This window comes from Chiloscyllium plagiosum, unplaced genomic scaffold, assembly GCF_037043375.1.
Source record: "Chiloscyllium plagiosum isolate Xiang-an unplaced genomic scaffold, Cpla_swu_hap1 HiC_scaffold_23, whole genome shotgun sequence".
Classification (NCBI taxonomy): Eukaryota; Metazoa; Chordata; class Chondrichthyes; order Orectolobiformes; family Hemiscylliidae; genus Chiloscyllium; species Chiloscyllium plagiosum.
The window spans coordinates 51,414,793-51,436,492 of NW_028270161.1; the positions used below are offsets into that span (position 1 = coordinate 51,414,793).

A 21,700-nucleotide genomic window follows, 5' to 3' on the forward strand; every position below is an offset into this window, starting at 1 on the left:
AGTTAATCAATGAATGTAGTTTATTTCATTGTATAATCGTGTTGTCTTTGCTTAGTTTAGTTTTGTTTTTAATTCATTAGGTAATAGCACGAAGGAGGGAGGATTCTGGGAAGGTGAAAGTGCTGCTTCACTGGACACCAGAAGACATGTAAGTTTTTGAACCTATGGTGCCGCTATCTTTTTCCAGATCGAACATTGATTAGTTCACCTTCAAATGTGTTAAGAAGGTTCTACCCAGTGTGGCTGTGAAGGTATGACACTGAAGTTGGTTACAAGCTTATTTAGTTGCTTCAGCAATTGCTTTGTACCTGAAGTTGAGTATTTTTTCCTACAAGACTAAGGAAATAGTTTTGGATAATGAAGCAGTGAATCTCTTGAATGTGCTCAAACCTCTTGTAAGGTTGGTTACCAGACTTTGGGAAGGAGGATGTATTGACCCTGAGGGGAATGCAGTATAGGTTTGCCAGCATGATACCTGGACTCGAATGGTCAAATTACAGGCTGAGGTGACACACTATAAAGTTGTATTCCTTGGAATTTAAAAGGCTAAGGGTGATTTGATTGAAGGTTTCAAGGTATCAGGGGTACCAGCTTGGAGATGAGTGGAACAATTACTATTGGGAAAACCAGTGACGAGGAAGGAGCGTCATAGTCTAAACATGTAATTCAAGTCTTTTAGTGAGCTTGGAAAACAGGTAAAGATTGGAGAAATTTGGTGCTGTCTTCTGCCAATGATAGGTGATGCTCGTTAAATTAATTTGAAAGCTAAGATTGATTTTTTTAAGCTGAATATTTAACAACTTATGAACAAATACAGGTATGCATGGATGAGTATGTGGACCAGCCATGATCTCGTTGAAATGAACAAGTTTGAGTTACTTATTTGCCTATTCCTGTTGCTATGTTGCTCACTGTTTCTCTGAATTGATTACTTGCTCTATGAAATGTTATTTCAACAGTATAATTTTGGCCAGGTCTGTTGTCTTATTGATTCTGTTATGCTAAGCATATAAAAACTCCTGGACTGTTTAGGGTGAATACTAAAACATTTGTGGCTGGATCTATGCATTTCAAAACCAATGAATATATGATCTATAACTAAAGCTGTGCCAGTCGCTGTCTCCTTTCTTCTCAAATCATTTAATCTGTCTGGGAGCTGAAAACTCATTGTCTGACTTGCTATTTTACAGTCCTCATCATAAGCTTGTGCTGCAATAGGTGAATTGCAATAATTTAATCTAATTGCACTCTGAAAGACTAGATTTGTTTCACTGCCCAATTATTTAAAGACCCAGATTGCTTCTGTCAGACCTCTAACTGTGAATCCCTGAGTGATGCCAGCATGTTTTTGATTGTAACAGCTTATCATGAGGGATATAGATTGCTTATTTCTCTGGCTGAGAAGACTGGCAAACCTTAGCTCATGTTAAAGTTAGAACTAGTATAGGAATTGGCCTTCCAACCCTTGGATCTGCTCTTAATTAAATATCATGACTGGTCAACTCCATCTTCCTGCCCCTCCCCATTCATACGCAAATGTACCAGTTTCAGTCTGAGATCTACTCACTAACAGAGCATCTACAATTCTTTGGGACTGCCTCATTCCAAACCCTATTCCGAGCAATTATTAATTGCCTTCTACATACTGGCAGTCATTTTTCTTCCAGATACCTCATGTTTAGACTTGTACAGTTTGCACTGTCATAAACAATACCCAACTTGTATGATGTGAAAGATGTTAACAGATATAATGAGAGCTTCTAAGAGGAAAAATCATTCATTTCTCCTAGACACTTCAAGATAATTCAGTTGTCCAATGTTAGAGTGGAATTGTAAGCATTCCACCAGAGATCTATGAAGGACCTGCTTCCCTACTTCAAGCCTCACCTGAGGCATGATGGCCCTCAGGTTAAACTCACCACCACTTGTCTTTCTCTAATGGGTGAGTGTCCTCTGGGACTAACAACTTTCATTTTCACAATACAGCCATAGAAAATTTACAGCACACAAGCTTTTCAACCCAGCCCCTCTCCTCCAACTGAATAAGCTATGCGCCATTCTAATTCCACTTGCTAGTACTTGAATGAAAATGCTTATTGCCTTTGTGTCTATTAAAAATCTACCAGGTAACTGAGGTTACTTTTGCCTTGCACTTTATTTGGTTGATGTGAAAACCATCCAATTTTTTTGAAGTTCTGCCAGACCCATGAAATGTAAAATCCATCATCTCTTGGCTATTGCTTAGCTGAGTTAATTAGTCAAGATAATTGTTTAGTGAAAGTGTATTGGGTAAGGAAATGTGCAAAAATTAATGGTGAATCTTGTTGAGGTGCAATAATTCACTTTTGCTTCTATTAAATGATCATCAGTCATAGATTTTGGTCTTTGAGAATTGTATATCAGTGCTTTTTCAAAAAGGCAGAATTTTGCGCTGAGCCCCTAATGGGGGAGGTAGTTTTTTTTGCGCAACAATATTACAATACTTTGAACCATACCATTTGGTTCTTAATTTCGTAGGAAAGATAAATTCGCATTCTTGGAAATTGTCTCCACATAGAGTAGAGAGACAGCTGTCTGTGGGTCAAGATGCACTAATCCCTTGTGGGAATGTGGGTTAACAGGATTGTTTTTAAATGTTAGAACATTGAGTTTCATTTTTCTAGAGAGATGGACTGACCAATAAAGAAGTTGTTAAATCTGTGTGGAACCCCCTTGTTCACACTTCCAGTACTGTGAAGCATTTGCTTTTCTCAAGTTTTGAGAAGATTTGTAGCTCTGGTTGAGGTTCTGGATATAAGTTTGCCCACTGAGCTGGAAGTTTCATTTTCAAATGTTTCATTGCCATATTAGATAACGTCATCAGTGAGCCTCTGGTTAACCGCTGATGGTATGGCCCACTTTTTGTGTTTAGGTTTTGCTGGGTTGGTGATGTCATTTCCTGTTCTTTTTCTCAGGGGGATAAATGGGATCCGAGTCACTGTGTTTGTTGAGGGTATTCGGGTTGGAGTGCCATGCTTCCACGGATTCTTGCGCGTGTCTCTGTTTCGCTCATCCTTGGATGGATGTGTCGTCCCAGTCAAAGTGGTATCCTCCTCCATCTGTATGGAAGGATATTAGAGAGAGAGGGTCATGTTGTTTTGTGGCTAGTTGGAGTTCATGTATCCTGGTGGCTAGTTTTCTGCCTCTTTGTCCAATGTAGTGTTTGTTACACTCCTTGCATGGTATTTTGTAAATGATATTAGTTTTGCTTGTTGTCTGTATAGGGTCTTTCAAGTTCTGTTTTAGTGTGTTGGTGGGTATGTGGGCTACCATGATGTGAAGGGGTCTGCATAGTCTGGCAGTCATTTCCGAGAGTGGCTAGGGTTTCTGGACATGTTTTGCCTGCTTGTTTGGGTGTGTTGTTGAGAAATCGGCAGACTGTGTTCAGTGGGTACCCGTTCTTTTTGAATACACAGTATAGGTGATTTTCTCTGTGCTGCAGTGTGTGTTGGCTCGTTGAAATAATGTTCAGATGCAACTTCACTTGTGGATGTTGGGATGATTTGTTCTGTGATTCAGTATTTGGTCCGTATGTGGTGTTTTCCTGTAGACGCTGTTTTGAAGTTCCCCATTAGCTGTTTGCTCCACTGCGACATATAGGAATGGCAGTTCGTTTTCCACCTCTTCAGTGAATTTTATGCCAGTAAGGGTATTATTAATGGTCTGCAGGTTTCCTCTAATTTGTTTTCTTTAGTGATGACAAAGGTGTCATTCATGTAGCGGACCCAAAGTTTGGGTTGGATTGTTGACAGCTGTTTGTTCGAGTCTCTGCATTACTGTCTCTGCTAAGAACCCTGATATCAGAGATCCCAAGGGTGTTCCGTTGGTTTGGAGGTTTTACTTGTTGAAGGTGAAGTGGGTGGCAAGGCATAAGTCCACTAGCTTGAATATATTGTCCTTGCTGATGAAGTTTGGTGTATGTGTCTTTGGTTTTTCTATTAATATGGGACTAGGTCAGATTGGGATATCTGGTCGGCATGGATGAATTGGTCTGAGGGGTCTGTTTCCATGCTGTAAGAATCTATAACTATGTAGTCAGTGTTTCCTTGGCCAGGTTGATATCGATGGATGTGAATAGGGCTGTTACATCAAAGGAGATCATTAGTTCAACCTCTTCGATCTTGGTGTCTTTGGTTTTCAGGAATTCTTGGGTGGATGGATGGAGTGGCGTGAGTCTTGTACTAGTAATTTAATCTTTGGTGTAGCTCTTGGCTAATCTGTAAGTTGATATTCGGGGTAGTGAAACTATAGGTCTGAGGGGGGGCTCCTGGTGTGTGAATTTTGGGAATCTGTAGAAGCGTGGTGTGTTGGATCAGTCTGGTTGCTTTTTTTTTTTAAGTCTGTCTTATTTCTACAGATTAGAGTCAGAGATGTACATCATGGAAACAGACCCTTCGGTCCAACCAGTCCATGCTGACCAGATATCCCAACCCAATCTAGTCCCACCTGCCAGCACCTGGCCCATATCCCTCCAAATTCTTCCTATTCATATATCCATCCAAATGCCTCTTAAATATTGCAATTGTACCAGCCTCCTCCACTTCCTCTTCCACTTTCCATACGCGTACCACCCTCTGTGTGAAAAGGTTGCCCCTTAGGTCTCTTTTATATCTTTCCCCTCTCACCCTAAACCTATGCCCTCTAGTTCTGGACTCCCTGACCACAGGGAAAAAACTTTGCCTATTTACCCTATCCATGCCCCTCATAATTTTGTAAACCTCTATAAGGTCACCCCTCCGCCTCTGACACTCCAGGGAAAACAGTCCCAGCCTGTTCAGCCTCTCCCTATAGCTCAAATCCTCCAACCCTGACAACATCCTTGTAAATCTTTTCTGAACCCTTTCAAGTTTCACAACATCTTTCCGATAGGAAGGAGACCAGAATTGCACACAATATTCCAACAGTAGCCTAACCAATGTCCTGCACAACCGCAACATGACATCCCACCTCCTGTACTCAATACTCTGACCAACAAAGGAAAACATACCTTCTGCACTATCCTATCTACCTGCGACTCCACTTTCAAGGAGCTATGAACCTGCACTCCAAGGTCTCTTTGTTCAGCAACACTCCCTAGGACCTTACCATTAAGTGTATAAGTCCTGCTAAGATTTGATTTCCCAAAATGCAGCACCTCACATTTATCTGAATTAAACTCCATCTGCCACTTCTTAGCCCATTGGCCCATCTGGTCAAGAACCTGTTGTAATCTGAGGTAACCCTCTTCGCTGTTCACTGCACCTCCAATTTTGGTGTCATCTGCAAACTTACTAACTGTACGTCTTCTGCTTGCATCCAAATCATTGATGTAAATGACAAAAAGTAGAGGACCCAGTACTGATCCTTGTAGCACTCCACTGGTCACAGGCCTCCAGTCTGAAAAGCCACCCTCTGTTTTCTACCTTTGAACCAGTTCTGTATCCAAATGGCTAGTTCTCCATGTATTCCGTGAGATCTAACCTGGCTAATCAGTCTCCCAAGGGGATCCTTGTCGAATACCTTACTGAAGTCCATATAGATCACATCTACCACTCTGCCCTCATCAATCCCCTTTGTTACTTCAAAAAACTCAATCAAGTTTGTGAGATATGATTTCCCACGCACAGCCATGTTGACTATCCCTGATCAGTCCTTGCCTTTCCAAATATGTACATCCTGCCCCTCAGGATTCCCTCCAACAACTTGCCCACCAGCGACATCAAGCTCACTGGTCTATAGTTCCCTGGCTTGTCCTTACCACCCTTGTTAAACAGTGGCATCATGTTTGCCAACCTCCTGTTTTCCGGCACCTCAACTGTGACTATCAATGATACAAATATCTCAGCAAGAGGCCCAGCAATCACTACTTTAGCTGCCCACAGACTTCTAGGGTACACCTGATCAGGTCCTGGCGATTTATCCATCTTTACCCATTTCAAGACATACAGCACTTCCTCCTCTGTAATCTGGACATTTTGCAAGATGTCACCATCTATTTCCCTACAGTCTATATCTTCCATATCCTTTTCCACAGTAAATACTGATGCAAAATACTCATTTAGTATCTTCCCCCATTTTCTGCGGCTCCACACAAAGGCCGCCTTACTGATCTTTGAGAGGCCCTATTCTCTCCCTAGTTACCTTTTTGTTCTTAATGTATTTGTAAAAACTTTTTTGATTCTCCTTAATTGTATTTGCCAAAGCTATCGCATGTCCCCTTTTTGCCCTCCTGATTTCCCTTTTAAGTATACTCCTACTTTCTTTATACTCTTCTAAGGATTCACTTGATCTATCCTGTCTATACCTGATATGCTTCCTTCTTTTTCTTGACCAAACCCTCAATTTCTTTAGTCATCCAACATTCCCTTTACCTACCAGTCTTTCCTTTCGCCCTAACAGGAATATACTTTCTCTTGATTCTCATTTCTGAAGGCTTCCCATTTTCCAGCCGTCCCTTTACCTGCGAACATCTGCCCCCAATCAGCTTTTGAAAGTTCTTGCCTAATACCGTCAAAATTGGCCTTTCTCCAATTTAGAACTTCAACTTTTAGATCTGATCTATCCTTTTCCATCACTATTTTAAAACTAATAGAATTATGGTCGCTGGCCCCAAAGTGCTCCCCCACTGACACCTCCGTCACCTGCCCTGCCTTATTTCCCAAGACTTACCACCTTCTCTAGTAGGTATATCTACATACTGAATCAGAAAATTGTCTTGTACACATTTAACAAATTCCTCTCCTTCTAAGTTTGCACATTCTCCACGTGTCTGCGTGGGTTTTCTCCGGGTGCTCTGGTTTCCTCCCACAGTCCAAAGATGAGTAGGTCAGGTTAATTGGCTATGCTAACTTCTCCATAGCGATAACTGCATTAGTCAGAGGGTAGTGGGTCTGTTGGGTTACTCTTCGGAGGGTCGGTGTGGACTGGTCGAAGAGCCTGTTTCCACACTGTAGGGAATCTAATCTAATCTAAACCTTGAACATCCTGAAGTTTTTTGAGTCGGGCTGTGACTCTGTTCTCTCATTGTGGGGTCAGGTATATTGCCACTTGTTGGTAAGTGTTGGTATCTGTAAGCAGTACGTTCACTTTCTCAATGTTGTCTCTTTGATTTAAAATGTCTGTTGGTAGGAAATACAATTTTTTTTAGCCCTTCTAGTGCTTTCCTTTCTTGTGTATTGAGTGTGTTTCCTCCTTAATGTTGGTGTGACTGCCTGTCTGTCTGATGGTTTGCTGGGTTTCTTCTGAGAGGTCGTTGTCTTTCAGTGTTGTTTCTAATGCTAAAAAATCTTTTGTCCGAATCCTGGAAGTTGTAATTTAATCCTCTTACTAAGACACATTTTTAAGTGTCTATTAAGGGTCAGTCAGATAAGTTTTTTTTAAAATCTATGCTTTTGTGTTGTCTGTATTGTTATTTTGTGTAAGTTGTCTCATGTTTTCTGCAGGTCTAGATTTTTCATTTCGTGTTTGTCGCTGTCTAATGTCTATGGCTTGCTGTACTGTGTTTGTACCCTTAACACCCCACTAGCCAAAGGAATAGCAAAGCAAAACGGCTGCAGAATGCTTAGAGAAATGATTAATGATGCCCACATCAAACCCCGTAAATACAACCAGGAAATTTTGTGCCAAAAAACTTTACTCACTAATGCAACAAACCATGAATGGACAGACACAGTGCAACAAGCCATAGATATTAGACAGCGACAAATACAGAAAATGAAAATAAACTAGACCTGCACAAAAACAACGAGACAAGCTGTGAGATGGTATTGAAATACTGTTTGTTGGAGAAACTGTCCCAAACATCAAAAACTGTAAGTACAACAAACTTTTATATACCCACCTCCATAACCAGCATTCCTCAAACATTCCAGAAGATTCCCCTGGCCTCCAGAACTGCTCGGACGCCATTAGCCATGAGGCTGGTATAGCTACCATCCCCACGGCAATCGATGATGTAGCTTCCACTTCCACAGTCACTTGCGCCTCTCACTATTTCACACATGACGTCACTTCTGCCCCTGATGTAATCGCTGATGTCACATGTCAGCGACTTCTGCACCCCCGACTGCCATGTTCGCCCCCAACCAAAGCCACTCACCTGCATACTGCTGACATTGCCCACCCCCCCACACGCACATCCCACTGTCACCATCCCCGCCCCCCAGAATCCTGAGGGGAACATCACTCCTCATGACTCCACCCCCATTCCCCCTACCACCACGCCCACTCCTGTTACAGGTTCCTCCCCCACTCCAGCTCCACACCTATCCAAGGTTGTCGCTCTCAGCCCTATCGAGTTTTACCAGACCTCCCCCCTCAGGACAAATGATCAGCCCTCAGCAAAGGCCTTATCTTTGTCCCCCCTCCCTTCACGCATCAATGAATTTAATACATTCATGACATCAAGCATTTCTTCTGCCGCCTCAGAGCTCACTTTTTCAATCAGGACTCCCACCCACCTTCTGAGGACCCCTTCGCATACCTCCAATGCAGTCCATCCATCTGGACACCCTATGCTGGCCTATTACCCGCCCTCTATCTCTTCATTTCCAACTGCCACCGAGACATTAACCACCTCAACCTGTCTACCCCCTTCCCCCCACTCTCACCTTCACAACGTGCAGTCCTCTACTCCCTCTGCTCCAATCCCAACCTCAGCATCAAACCAATGGATAAAGAGGGTGCAGTGGTAGTTTGACGCACTGACCTTTGCACCGCTGAAACCAGACACCAACTTGAAGACACCTCTTCCTACCGCCCCTCGACCATGACCCCACTCCCCATCCCCAAACCATCACCTCCTAGACCATGCGCAACCTCATCATCTCCGGAGATCTCCCACCCACAGCTTCCAACCTCATAGTCCAGAAACCCCGCACTTCCTGATTCTACCTCCTTCCCAAGATCCACAAGCCTGACCACCTTGGCCGACCCATTGTCTCAGCATGCTCCTGCCCCACCAAACTCATCTCCACCTACCTTGATACTGTCCTATCCCCCCCCTAGTCCAGGAACTCCCCACATACATACAAGACACTACCCACACCCTCCATCTCCTCCAAGACTTCTGTTTCCCCGGCCCCCAACGCCATGGACATCCAGTCTCTCTACACCTCCATCCACCATGACGAGGGCCTCCAAGCCCTCCGTTTCTTCCTCTCCTGAAGTCCCCAACATTTGTTTGGCTGAACTGGTCCTCACCCTTAATTTCTCCTTTGAATCCTCCCCACTTCCTCCGGACGAAAGGGGTAGCCATGGCCACCTGCATGGGCCCCTGCTATGCCTGTCTCTTTGTTGGCTACATAGAGCAGTCCATCTTCTGTAGTTACACCAGCACCACTCACTACTTCTTTCTCCACTACATTGATGACTGCATCAGCGCCACTTCGTGCTCCCGCGTAAAGGTTGAGCAGTTCATCACCTTCACCAACACGTTCTACCCTGACATTCACCTGGACATTTCTGACACCTCCCTCCCCTTCCTGGACCTCTCCATCTCCATCAATGACGACGACTTGACCCTGACTTTTTTTACAATCCCACCGACTCCCACAGCAACCTGGATTACATCTCTTCCCACCCTATCCCATAATCCCCCAGGAGGATCGGTTCCACCACAGAACATATCAGAAAGCCTCCTTTAAAGACTGCAATTTCCCTTCCCACATGGTTGAAAATGCCCTCCAACGCATCTCATCCACATCCTGCACCTCCGCACTCAAACCCCACCCCTCCAACCATATCAAGGAGTGAACCCCCCGGTCCTCACCTTCCACTCCACCAACCTCCGCATAAACCGCATCATCTGGCAACATTTCTGCCTCCTCCAAACGGACCCCATCACCTTCCACTTTCCGCAAAGACAGTTCCCTCCCTTACTGCCTGGTCAGGTTCACCGTCCCCTCCTGGCACTATCCACTACCACCGCAGGAATTGCAAAAGCTGTGCCACACCTCCTCCCTCACCTCCATCCAAGGTCCCAAAGGAGCCTTCCAATCAGTCAAATTTTCACCTGCGCATCCACCAATGTCCATTTATTGTATCCGTTGCTCCCGAAGCGGTCTCCTCTACATTGCAGAGACTGTGTGCCTTCTCGCAGAGTGCTTTAGGAAACATCTCTGGGACACGCAACATTCAACCCCACAGTCCCGTGGCCCAACATTTCAACTCCCTCTCCCACTCTGCCGTGGTCATGCATGTCCTGGGCCGCCTCCACCGCCGCTCCATCACCACCTGACGCCTGGAGGAAGAACACCTCATCTTCCGTCTCAGAACCCTTCAACCCCAGGGCTTCAATGTGGACTTCACCAGTTTCCTCATTTTCCCCTCCCCCCACCATACCCCAGTTCCAACCTTCCAGCTCAACACCATCCTCATGACATGTCCTGCCTGCCAATCTTGCTTCCCATTTATTCGCTCCACCCTCCTCTGACCTATCACCTTCATCCCAACCCCCATCCACCTATTGTACTCTCTGCTACCTTCTCCCCAGCCCCACACCCCCTCCCATTTATTGCTCCACCCCGAAGGCTCCCTGCCTTCATTCCTGATGAAGGGCTTTTGTCCGAAACGTTGATTTTCTTTTTTTTTCCTACTCCTCGAATGCTGCCTGACCTGCTGTGCTTTTCTAGCCCTACTCTACATCTAGACTCTATTTTAAATCAAAGACTACATTTGAGAAAGCGAACACACTGCTGTCAGATACTAACACTTAAAGACACAAAAAGTCATGGTCCACTCTCTCTAGTATCCTTACAGATGAGGAAGGATACCACTTTGACTGGGACAGCACATTCATCTTAGGATGAGCCAAACACAGACACCCGTGAGAATTTGTGGTAGCATGCACTCCAACCGGAATACCCTCAACAAACACATTTACTTGGATCTCGTTTAACCTCAGAAAAAAGAATAGGAAATGACATCACTAACCCAAGGAAACCTAAACACGAATAAAAAGCAGGCCATACCACCAGTGCTTCACCAGCGGCTCACTGGTGACGTTATCGAGTATGGTGACGAAACGTCTGAAAACAAACCATTCAGCTCAGTGAGCAAACTTACATCCACGATTTGATTTTTGTATTATAAAAACTTAAATAGATGCATAAATAGGCTCAAAGTTTGAGAGAAGATATGTAGCTCGGGTGCTGGTCGTTGTGGTTCTGTTCAGCGAGCTGGGAATTTGTGTTGCAGAAGGTTCGTCCCCTGTCTAAGTGATATCCTCTGTGCTGGGGGGCCTCTTGTGAAGCGCTTCTGTGTTGTTTCCTCCGGCATTTATAGTGGTTTGGCTCTGCCGCTTCCGGTTGTCAGTTCCAGCTGTCCGCTGCAGTGGCCGGTATATTGGATCCAGGTCGATGCATAAATAGACTGATCATTTACTTCAACACTTCTTGCCCGTGCACTTCTCATAACTCTTAATTTACTGAGACCAAGAGTCTGTGCCTTCACTGGCAGTCTACTCAATATTAAGAGATATCAGAGTGGTGTGAACAAAATTGTAAGAACTTTACTAAAACTACACAGTTCAACCTATTAAGGAAAAAAGTTATCTGACTGGAGATGTTCCTTCCAGACTGAAGGGTGACCCATAAAAGTTAAATGGGTTCACTTTGCTTTTGTCACTACAAGCGAGACCAGAACTAGGGACCCGATAAGGCAAAAATTGTGTAGAGAAACAAGATTAATGTTTCAGGTTATGTCATTTCTTCAACACGAAGTAAAAAAATCTAATAGCTTTTAAAGTATCGAGGAAAAGAAGAGGTGGAGGCAAAGAAATGGCAAAAGAGGTGGTGCACGGCACTGATAATTGAATAAATAGAAAAACTAAAAGATGAAGTTAGGGTATAAATAAGAACAGAGTTATCGACAGCTATTGCTCAAAAAACTCAGTGGTGGTGGTGGTAATCTGGAATTGAGCTCAGTGTTCAGTCTGGAATATTGTAAACTGTGGGATTGCAAGACAAGGTTTTTTTTGAGCTTGCATTGAATTTCTTTGGACTGGTGGAGAAAGCTAATGACCGCAAAGTTGGAATGTGACAGAAAATTAAATTAATTAAACTGCTAGAAGTTCAGGAACCTGTTTTGAGACTTGGGTTTTTCAGAAATCAATCGCCTAATCTAATCGAATTATTAATAAGAAAGCATGGGACATGGAACAACTTGTTTTATCCTCCATTAAGAAGAGGAATTTCCTGTCAAATCATTTGAAATCTTTACGTGCAGAGCTGATTGCTACTGATTTGACAGGCTGCCCGTTCAACCACCTGCTCCTGCAAACAATTATGTGGTACTGTTAAATCTGATCGATCTACTTCAGAGCCCTTCTCCTTTTCCGGTCCAAATGATACAGATTTGAGTGTTTACGCAAACCAGTTCCCTGCTGGAAAATAGTGTGGGCACTATCTTCGATAGACCAATTTGTTTTTAAAATAAATCATTTGATCTTCTGGATCATTGTTTCATTTGGGGTGCAAATGGAAACACTAGTGGTGAGCACATATGTGTTTATCTGTACATATGTGGTGTATTGTAGTTTGTGTTATGTTTCTTTTCATTCATTTGGCTGCGTTCTGAGAGGATAGAGATGATCAAATGATGAGCCAGTCAATAGGAGAGACATCATCCAGCAGAACAGCAGATATGTTGGTTGTTCCCATCCAAGCTAGCTGCCAGCAAAAGCAAAGCAGTGAAAGTAAATGAAGAAAATGAAATGCTACAGGCACTAATCGTATTATCCTCATTCCTATAGTTGATAAATGAATAATTGTGATATTCGTATTTGTCTTAATTTGTACAGAACAGTTTTTCATTTAAACTCTTGAAGAAAAGGTTTTAGGAACATTCGACTGTATAGTTTTTGAGACTTCACATTAATTAAGAAGAAATTTTGTGGAATTTTAAAATCTGCTGTGACTTTTAATAAAGTGAGTGAATCATTTCTAACCCTATCTGGATGAAACATAAATGTTCTTTTTTTTTGAAGTAATGTCTCACTGTTTCCTTTTGCAGTCTGCCTGATGTGTGGGTGAATGAAAATGACAGATCTCAACTGAGGACAAAAGCAGTTCATTTGTCTAAACTACCACAAGATGCTGCTTTGCTCCTTGACCCAAACATATACCGGTACGATTGAGGTTTATCTTACCAATTTAGTTTACTTTTAGGGTAGTGCATGTTCTCTCATTTCTTTCTTGTCTGAGGAATCTACAGCAAGATTTTAGTGATGATTTATGTTGAAGGAAAGCACCTGTGCACCATTATGGGCTGAGCTGTTTCTCTGCTGAAGGGGTCATTAATTTTCAGATAAATGTCCCAGTGTAGCTTTATCAGTGTTGTGCTTTCCCTCCACCACGTGAAATCTTAATTGTGTTAACATTTTTGTAACATTAGTTGCTTTTAATTGTGTCCACTTACTTAAAACTGTGTCTGGGTTAAATGTTAGAGGGTGTTATCCTTTTGAGGTGTTTTATTTCATTTATTAAATGTAAACATCACTGAAAATGATGGTAATTTCCTATTTCATAATAGGTAAAGGCCAGAAGGGTTGCCTGTCTGAAAATGAAAGTTGTTGGTTGAATCTTTAAGTTGCTGCATGGCATTGCCCTTTTTTAAAATAATTAAGTTTGCATTGTTGTGGTTTAAACTTGGTTTAATATTGGAAGGGAACTATTTGAGTTGAAGTGAGTTCAGTTTGGATTGGAGTCCAGGTGTGGAAAGTTGCTATGAATTCTGAAATGTCCATATTCTTTAATGAAAGGGGACTTCAGCTTTTGTCATAATAAAAGTCATCTGGTGTCCCATCATTCAGGAAAAGTATAATTAAGCTCTCACGGAAGAAATAATGGATCGAAACTAGCTCTACTCTTCGTTTTCACATTGCTAATTCGTAACACTTAAGTTTCATATACTTAGTACAATAATCAGCCACCCTCGAACACCCTGCACCATCTTGACCACATTTTGATCCACAGTTTTGCAGTTTGTGCAGTGCTCATTGACATTGACCCAGTGGGTCACTTCCCTGAACATTGTTCTTCTTCTTTTGAAACAGCATCATAGCACTCTGCCACTAACTTTAAAAAAAGTGTACTTTCATCCTTTTTCAGCTTCATTTCTGCATCCTCAATGGCATCACGTCTGTGCTGGTTTGTCCCCAGTGTCACTCTTGGCTATCATTTTCCAAATTAGCAAGTCCAGTCTTGATTACAATTTTTGCCACCTATGTACAATCAAACTCACTATTTTTGAAAAGGTCTTTTGGCTGACTAATATTAAGTCTGTTGATTTTAGACTAGTTTTGTTTTTGGTTGAGAAACAGACACTAAAGTATGTTTTAAGTTGACATTCTGTGGCAGGATTTATTTTTCTTATAACTTGTTACAGTTGATTAACTATACAGTTTGGAGAATCTCAGTTCTGTTTTTGAAACACTGGTATGTGAAATTTGTCTGAACTTTTGATTTGGATGTTGGAGTGGTGGGCATGCATTAGGACATCAACTGAATTGCATCTGGAGTAGGAAAGAGTAGCTGCCTCCTGTTTCATTTGACTTTTTGTATGTTGATCTGTTGTTTGTTTTTAAAGCCATCCCCGTGGAGATTGCTGAAGGAAGAATTGATAATGTAGGAAAGTATTTTTTTTCTTCCAGGTACATGTTGGTACAAAATGCCACTTAGCCAGGTAGCTCATTGAAATATAGATTCCTGCAATGTGGAAACAGACCATTTGGTCTGTAAAGTCCACACCAACCCTCTGAAAAACCGCCCACTGTATAACTCTGCATTTCCCATGGCTAATCCACCTAGCCGGCACATCTTTGGAGCATGGGAGGAAATCTGAGCATGGGAGGAAACCCATGCAGACCTTGAGAATTTGCAAACTCCACATACAGTTGCCCAAGGGTTAAGTGAACCCTGGTCCCTAGCTAACCACTGAGGCACAAGGCTGATATCCTTTTCAATCTTGTATTATGCTTATAAGCTATTTCAGTTTCACTTTTAGAAGCCATCTTAGAGTAAAGTCTTTATCACACTTAGTTTAGTGCACATATAAGTTCAGAATGTATTGTGAAACAACATGTATAGTTGATAGAAAAATATTGGCAATAACTAAGTACAGCTGAGGTGGAAACTGAGGGATTGCACTCGCATGTGAACTTGCGCCTTGGTAAATTTCAGCTTTTCATCACATCAAACGATTGTTTGTTAATGTAAATAGTCACAATTTTAATATGGAGAGGATCAGCATTAGAAAATTTTAAATTATTACAGATGAGGTTTCCATTTCACTCATTGCTGCAAGTATGTCTCTCTTCATAGTGAAGCTGCTGAGGTCATGGGCTAAGCATCTGATGGATTTTGATTAAAGCTTATTTTCTCAAAACTCTGGTGCCAGAATCATCCAGTATAACAGCTTTTTGAATGTGAACTTCCAAAGACCCATCTTTTGCCTTAAGATATTCTCATAAATCATTGAGTGAAAGCTAAAACTAATGTAAATTTAGTGAAGAACAGCTGGAGCTGAGAAAAAGGCATTTTCTTTTCTTGGACACTATTTCCATTTAAGTGTGTTTTTGCGACAGCATATTGATGCACTGATCCTTGGCGTCACAAAGAATGCAGTTCAACCACACTGGGCTGGGAGTCAGCAAGCAGAAGGCTAATTTTGAAATTTTAATGCATCATACTCACTAGCTGTAAAGTTTGACTTTTTGGAGTGCAAATTGCTGCATAATCTGGGAGTGTCTTTAATAGGTTCCACGCTAAGAATTGTTGTGCTCAACATAAGACCATAAACTGTAGGAGCTGAAGTAGGCAATTCAGTCCATCTCGTCTGCTACGCTGTTGGTGAGATTGTGGCTGATCTGATAATCCTCATTTGATAATTGCTCTACTTTCCCTTAGAGATCCCTCGCTGATTAAAATCTGTCTGTCTCAACCTTGAGTGTACTTAACGATCCAGCCATGCTGATCTTCTGTGGTAAAGAATTCCACAGATTTTATAGCCTCGCAGAATAAATTTCTCCTCTTTGCTGTTTTAAATGTTAACACCTTACTCTGAGATTGTGCCCTCTGGACCTGGACCACTCTAAGAGGAAATAGCCTTTCTGTACCGAGCCTGTCAAGTCTACTTAAAAAAAAAAAAAATCTTTAGTCAGCTTGCCTCATATACTTTTAAATTCCAGTGAATACAGACCTCTCTTCATAAAACAATCCTTTCATACGTGGTATCAGTTTTTTTAACCTTCTCTCGATTGCCTCCAATGCCAGTTTATCTCTTCTTAAATAAGAGGCCCAGAACTGTTCACTGTTGTGGTCTGCGCAGTACCTTACATAGTTTTAATGAAACTTCTATTCTATTGAAATAAAGGACAGCATTCCATTTGCTCACCGTGTCATTGAATATCACTTAACTTGGTTGCTAGATTTATGACTTAGGGTCGAGGACTCCAAATCACTCTTCTATAACTTTCTGCAAATGTTTCTCCATTTAAATAATATTCAGCTGCCCTAATCCTGGCAAAGTGCACAATCTCTAATTTTCTCACATGGTATGATATATCTTGAGTGATTTTGCATTGGCTTAGTATTTCGGGGTAAAGATACTTAGTGAGAAATGGATCACCTTAGAAGAGACTAGCAGCTGGGCAATGTTTGGTCTTATACTAAAGGCTGAATTGTCGATGGATGTAGCTGTAATTATTGTTTAAGTTGTTGGAAAACAGCAGGTGAAAAGAATAGTGAAATTCTGGAGTAATTGAATGCCTGCATGTAGGAAATGAGCATATTTTATGACTACCAATGTGTTTGCTTTTATACCTGATTTTTTGGGATGAATACTGCTTTGGACGGAGCCGAAAGGTAGAATGAGAGATTGTGACTATGACAAAACCTGAATTAAGAGTGTTGGTGGGTTGCGAAGTGTCAGGTTGATGACATCTTGTGTTTATCAGTGGAGTGGTTATGACTGTAATCTGTTCATCAATCTTAACAAGTCTGAAGTGAGTTGCACTTGTGTGCCAGCAAATAAGGAAAGGAAGTGGAAAAATCAAGCACAGACTGTAAAATGAGTTCTGGCAGAGCAGCAGATGAGATTGATTGTTCATTGATGCTAACATGTCTTGAATAAGTGGTTCCTTGTGAAATCAAATCCCTCATCAAGGTATGACAAAGTAAACAATCAATTACACTGTTCTTTGAATACTTGTCCTGGTCCAAAGTCATCTCTCTTTCACTTTGGCAATATTTAGTTTATTATTGTAATTTATTGGAAGAGTATGTTCTGTTAGATCAGTACTGGTAATTTCAAAACACTGCAGTCCATGTATTATTTGGTCTTGGCCTTATTGTTGGCAAATTTAAACTGCTGGGTAATGTGATGAGAGGTCTGTGCCTGCTATCTAAAATTTGGAGCTTTATTTGGTGGATCAAAAGCAGTGGTGGGCTCATGATTCAGACACTTGTTCAAACCCTGCCTGGCTGCTGAGAAATTTTCAATTCAGTACAATAAGCCTGCACCAAAAAAAAAATCTGGTATCAGTATTTGATCATGAAACTGCCAGATTGCTGTTAGAATTCTGGTTTAATGATAGCCTTCTCCCAAGGATATCTGTTTCTTCTGGACTGGTCCCCATGGGATCCAGAGCCCCACAATGTGAATGACGTGTAACTACCCTCTGCAATAGTCTTATATAGTGCTTCCCAAACTTTTCCTCACTATAACCACATTGAGAAAATTGTTGTGATCCTCAATGCAAATTGAGGGAGAAGAATAAGGGGCTGTTAAACCAAGAGCACAGCTATTAAAGCTTACTCAGATTTCTGTTTCTCAACTTGGGGCCCTGAAATCTCAGCTGGCAACCCTGCTTAGGAAGCGCTGGTCTTGCAGGTCTTTTAGTTTCTATTCACTTAGGCAGGCCACCATAACTATTTTAGAGGGAAGTATGGGTAGGCAATTAAATACTGACCTTGGCAGTGTCACCTCCTTCCCCTGAATGAAAAAGTGTTTAAATATAGGTGCCTTCTCAATCTTTGGAAAACAGAATCTTGATGTTCTCAATAGTTACTGAATTCTTGCAATATGGTAAATCAAGAATGTTGCTGGAGATGCATTTTTTCTACTTATTGAATTACACTTCGGACAAGACAGTTTATGTTTTGAAAGTTTAATAATATTCAGCCATTATGTGTAGTTACAAAGAAGTAAATCAGTATGCATTCTTACTGGGTGTGAGTATCACTTCCTGTCCTGCACATTACATAATATTTCTGGTGAAGTTGAATAGCCTTTTTTTTTTGAGGCTGTATATTGTCAGCTCCAAGTGAACCTACCTATGTAATAATTTAATTAGCCACACTCACTTAAAAATAAACAAAATACCGTCAGGTTATACTTAATATGCTGGTTTTCTTATTGGCAGTATGTTCTTTGTTGTACCTTTTTATACCTGCTTTTCGATTCTAGCTAATGTCAGTAAGCTTTTACTGCAACCAGTAGTGGGTTTGCAGATCTCCACTCCTCAGTTCGTACTAAAGCTAGACAGTGATAATCGGTTTGTTAAATGAAGAGACATTGAATGGACTGGACCTGTAATTTCTGCATTTTAGATGGATGGGAGGGATTCTCGTTGAGCCCAGAACAAGGCGTTAACAGTCTCTGGATATGCAGTAGACCATTTTGGACTAAGGTGGACTGCCTTTGATCAGTTGTGAACCTGTTGAATTCTCTACCAAAGGTGGCTATAGGGCTAAGTCTCTGTATTTAAGAGTGATATAAATTTTTAGAAGCTAAAGCTGTCAAGGTGTATGAGGAGAAACTAGGAGAATGACATTGAGACAAAGGATCAGCCTTATTGTATGAAATGGCATAGTGGGTTCAACAGGTTGCATGGCTTATAGGTTGTGCCTAAATTGCATATCCAAGTCAGAGCTCAACATAGGACAGTGTAAAGCATCTAGTCATAAATACAGAAAATGTTTGTATGTTTTTAAAGTTACGCCACTGTGTAGGATTTGCTCTGTTAAGTATGAGGGTTCGTAAGTCAGACTTTGATAAATTAGGGCCACCTGAACCTTTGCCCCAGTTTCCAATGTTTATAAACAGTAATTTCTAAATTCCAACTGTCTAGATTTCCAAAATTGCAATGAGCCCTGCTAGCTGGCTAATGTTAAAGTAGTATTTATAAGACTGAAGGTATATAATCTGAAAATAGGTACTTTAGCATCTACTTTGTGTACCTGTGTCTTTTTAAAGTCATTTCACTGCACATCGTGGTCTAAATTTCCTGTGTCCTCTAATCCATTTCACCTAAAAACTTCATTTAATTCTTGACACTGAGGGAGATGAGCTAGCATTTAAAAATATAATTCATTGCTAATGAGCCAGGGAAGTAACATATATTCTTGAATAAAAGTTGACCTGTTACCTTTGGCCAAAAAATCTGGAATTTTCCACGTATCTCATGTAAAAGTCAACTCTAGTTCTTCACGGATAACAGATCTACATTTGTGAGTCAAAGTATTATGCTATACATGTTATGATGAAATGAATTGTTTTGATGTACACTTGCACTGATTTGGTGCGAAAGTTTACGATGCATCAGGTCAGGGTCAGGTGACAACCTCCCTTTGTGTGCAGCTCAGCTGAGCTCAGTTCCCCTGTAGCATTCGTGGTTTATAGTTATATACCTAGTTGAACAGTGTGATTTTGCAGGATTTTAATCAACCTTTGAATCTGGCATCTTTAATTAAAGATGTACCATGTAATTGTAAGCTGTATCATATTTCTACTTTTTGTATGTATGTATAAAAGCTTACTAATTCATTTTTGTTTCTATTGTTTTTATCCAGTAACTACTGTAACTCGTCTTTTTTTAAGAGATCAATTGGGCTTCTACTAATGATATTTTGGACTGTACCATGAATTTCAGCCCCTCAAAAGTAGTATCCATGTAATAGTTGACCCTGTAAATTTAACCTTAAAGTCTTTAAAAAAAATTCAACTTTTACGTGAGTATGTATGATACTTGTTTTCCTGCAGATAGGATTTTTGTTAACCATTCCGTAATGTTGCAATTCTAGAAAGTTAAACAGTTATGAAGATCACAATTTGTCCATTCATGCTGAACTATAAAAACAACCTTAGCTTATATTGTAAACGCCCAATGAGCGTCTCATTCTCTCTCCATATTTTAACACATGCATTCTAACATCTTTTGCTGTTCCTTTACCCACCTGCTTTCCTGCTTAAAAACTGTCTGCAAAGGTTGACATTCTCGTTCAATGGAAAGATTTATATTATTACTACATGACATCAGTCCAAATGTCTTTGTGCAGAATACTGCAAAACTCGATTCTAATGATGACAGCAATGGGCAACTTATCTCCAGAATAAAGCGCCAGCTTGATATTATATGCAGTGAAGGTCCCGATAATCCAGTGGGTAAATCCCTTTAGATCTGGAGGAAGGTGTTACACGATATCAAGCTTGAACCTTGTGATGGACAGAGATTTTGTTGTATCAAGAGTGTGGTGCTGGAAAAGCACAGCCGATCAGGCAGCATCCGAGGAGCAGGAGAAATGACATTTTGGGCATAAGCCAGCCTGATAAAGGGCTTATGCTTCTCGGATGCTGTCTGATCTGTGCTTTTCCAGCACCCCGCACTCAATTCTGATCTCCAGTATCTGCAGTCCTCACTTTCTCCTAGTAAATTCTGTTGTATTCCATATTGAGATTTCTGGGCTTAATTTCCCTATTTTGGTAGTGGAATTTGGGTGTTAGACTTCAAATGTTATATTTCCATGTTAATAGAAAATGTTTTATTCTTGTCAAACTTTATACCAGCTTATTGTTGCTAAGTAAATTGAAAACGTAGTTAGGTGATTGTAGATTTATATTTAAGAGCACTGTATTCTCCAAACTTACCTATGCAATCTGTGCGGCTGTTATTCATATTTCCATCCTTCAGTTTAAGAAGCAGTTTTTTTCTTCTGGTAAAAGTAGGAATAAGTTCTTGACTACACGCGCATAGTCCAATTTTTGTGCTGCAGCCGTGTACTGTACTTCTGAATAATTCAGCTTTGAGCTGTTTTTACTTGTACTGACAGGCCGACTGGCTCCTTACAACATTATGAACATGGCTCCATGGTTGACACATGACAACTAAACTTCACTTAAGTCTAGAAGAAGCAGCACAGGTAGGGGCTAAAAATAAAACTCAATCTACATTCTACAAATATTGTTGCAAGTGTACTTTGAAGGCAGGTCACATTACTACACGAGTAGGGATTTTGTTCTTGAAACTTTTAAAGACCGTGACTTAATGCAGTTCATGCCTTGCATCTCTGTGAACAATTTCATTCTAATCTGTGATAAATTATGATAAACGTCTCTTTCACTTCCATTTTCTACTTACCTGATCCTTCACAACTAAACCAATGCAGTCCATAAACTCCAGTCAATTATTGGTCTCTAAATGGCTCTTAAATATTGGGAAATAACAGTACACTGGTGTTTCAACTCTAATTTTTAAAATGTATTTCAAGTCAAAATGCTGAAGTGCTGTAGGGCCAAGCACCAACAATGAAATTTGGTTTGTAATTCCAAACTCTATAGATTTTATATTTATGCTTTCATGTTATCAAAATGCATAGCTACAATATTTTAAGAAGCAGCCCATCTG

The 21,700-nt window shown here is 41.0% G+C and overlaps 1 protein-coding gene across 9 annotated transcripts in view; it reads left to right on the top strand.

The window, feature by feature from the left end:
- Positions 1–21,700, top strand: part of aebp2 (AE binding protein 2) — a 91,739-nt gene that overhangs the window by 49,539 nt on the left and 20,500 nt on the right. For 5 of the 9 annotated variants that reach the window (XM_043713486.2, XM_043713490.2, XM_043713489.2 and 2 more), the window contains exons 6-7: positions 81–148; positions 13,030–13,143. In XM_043713486.2, the coding sequence (XP_043569421.2) occupies positions 81–148; positions 13,030–13,143 (182 nt within the window). Of the gene's footprint in view, positions 1–80; positions 149–13,029; positions 13,144–21,125; positions 21,216–21,700 lie in introns of all 9 variants that reach the window. The other 4 variants (XR_006315051.2, XR_006315052.2, XR_006315050.2 and 1 more) reach the window with 1 other exon arrangement.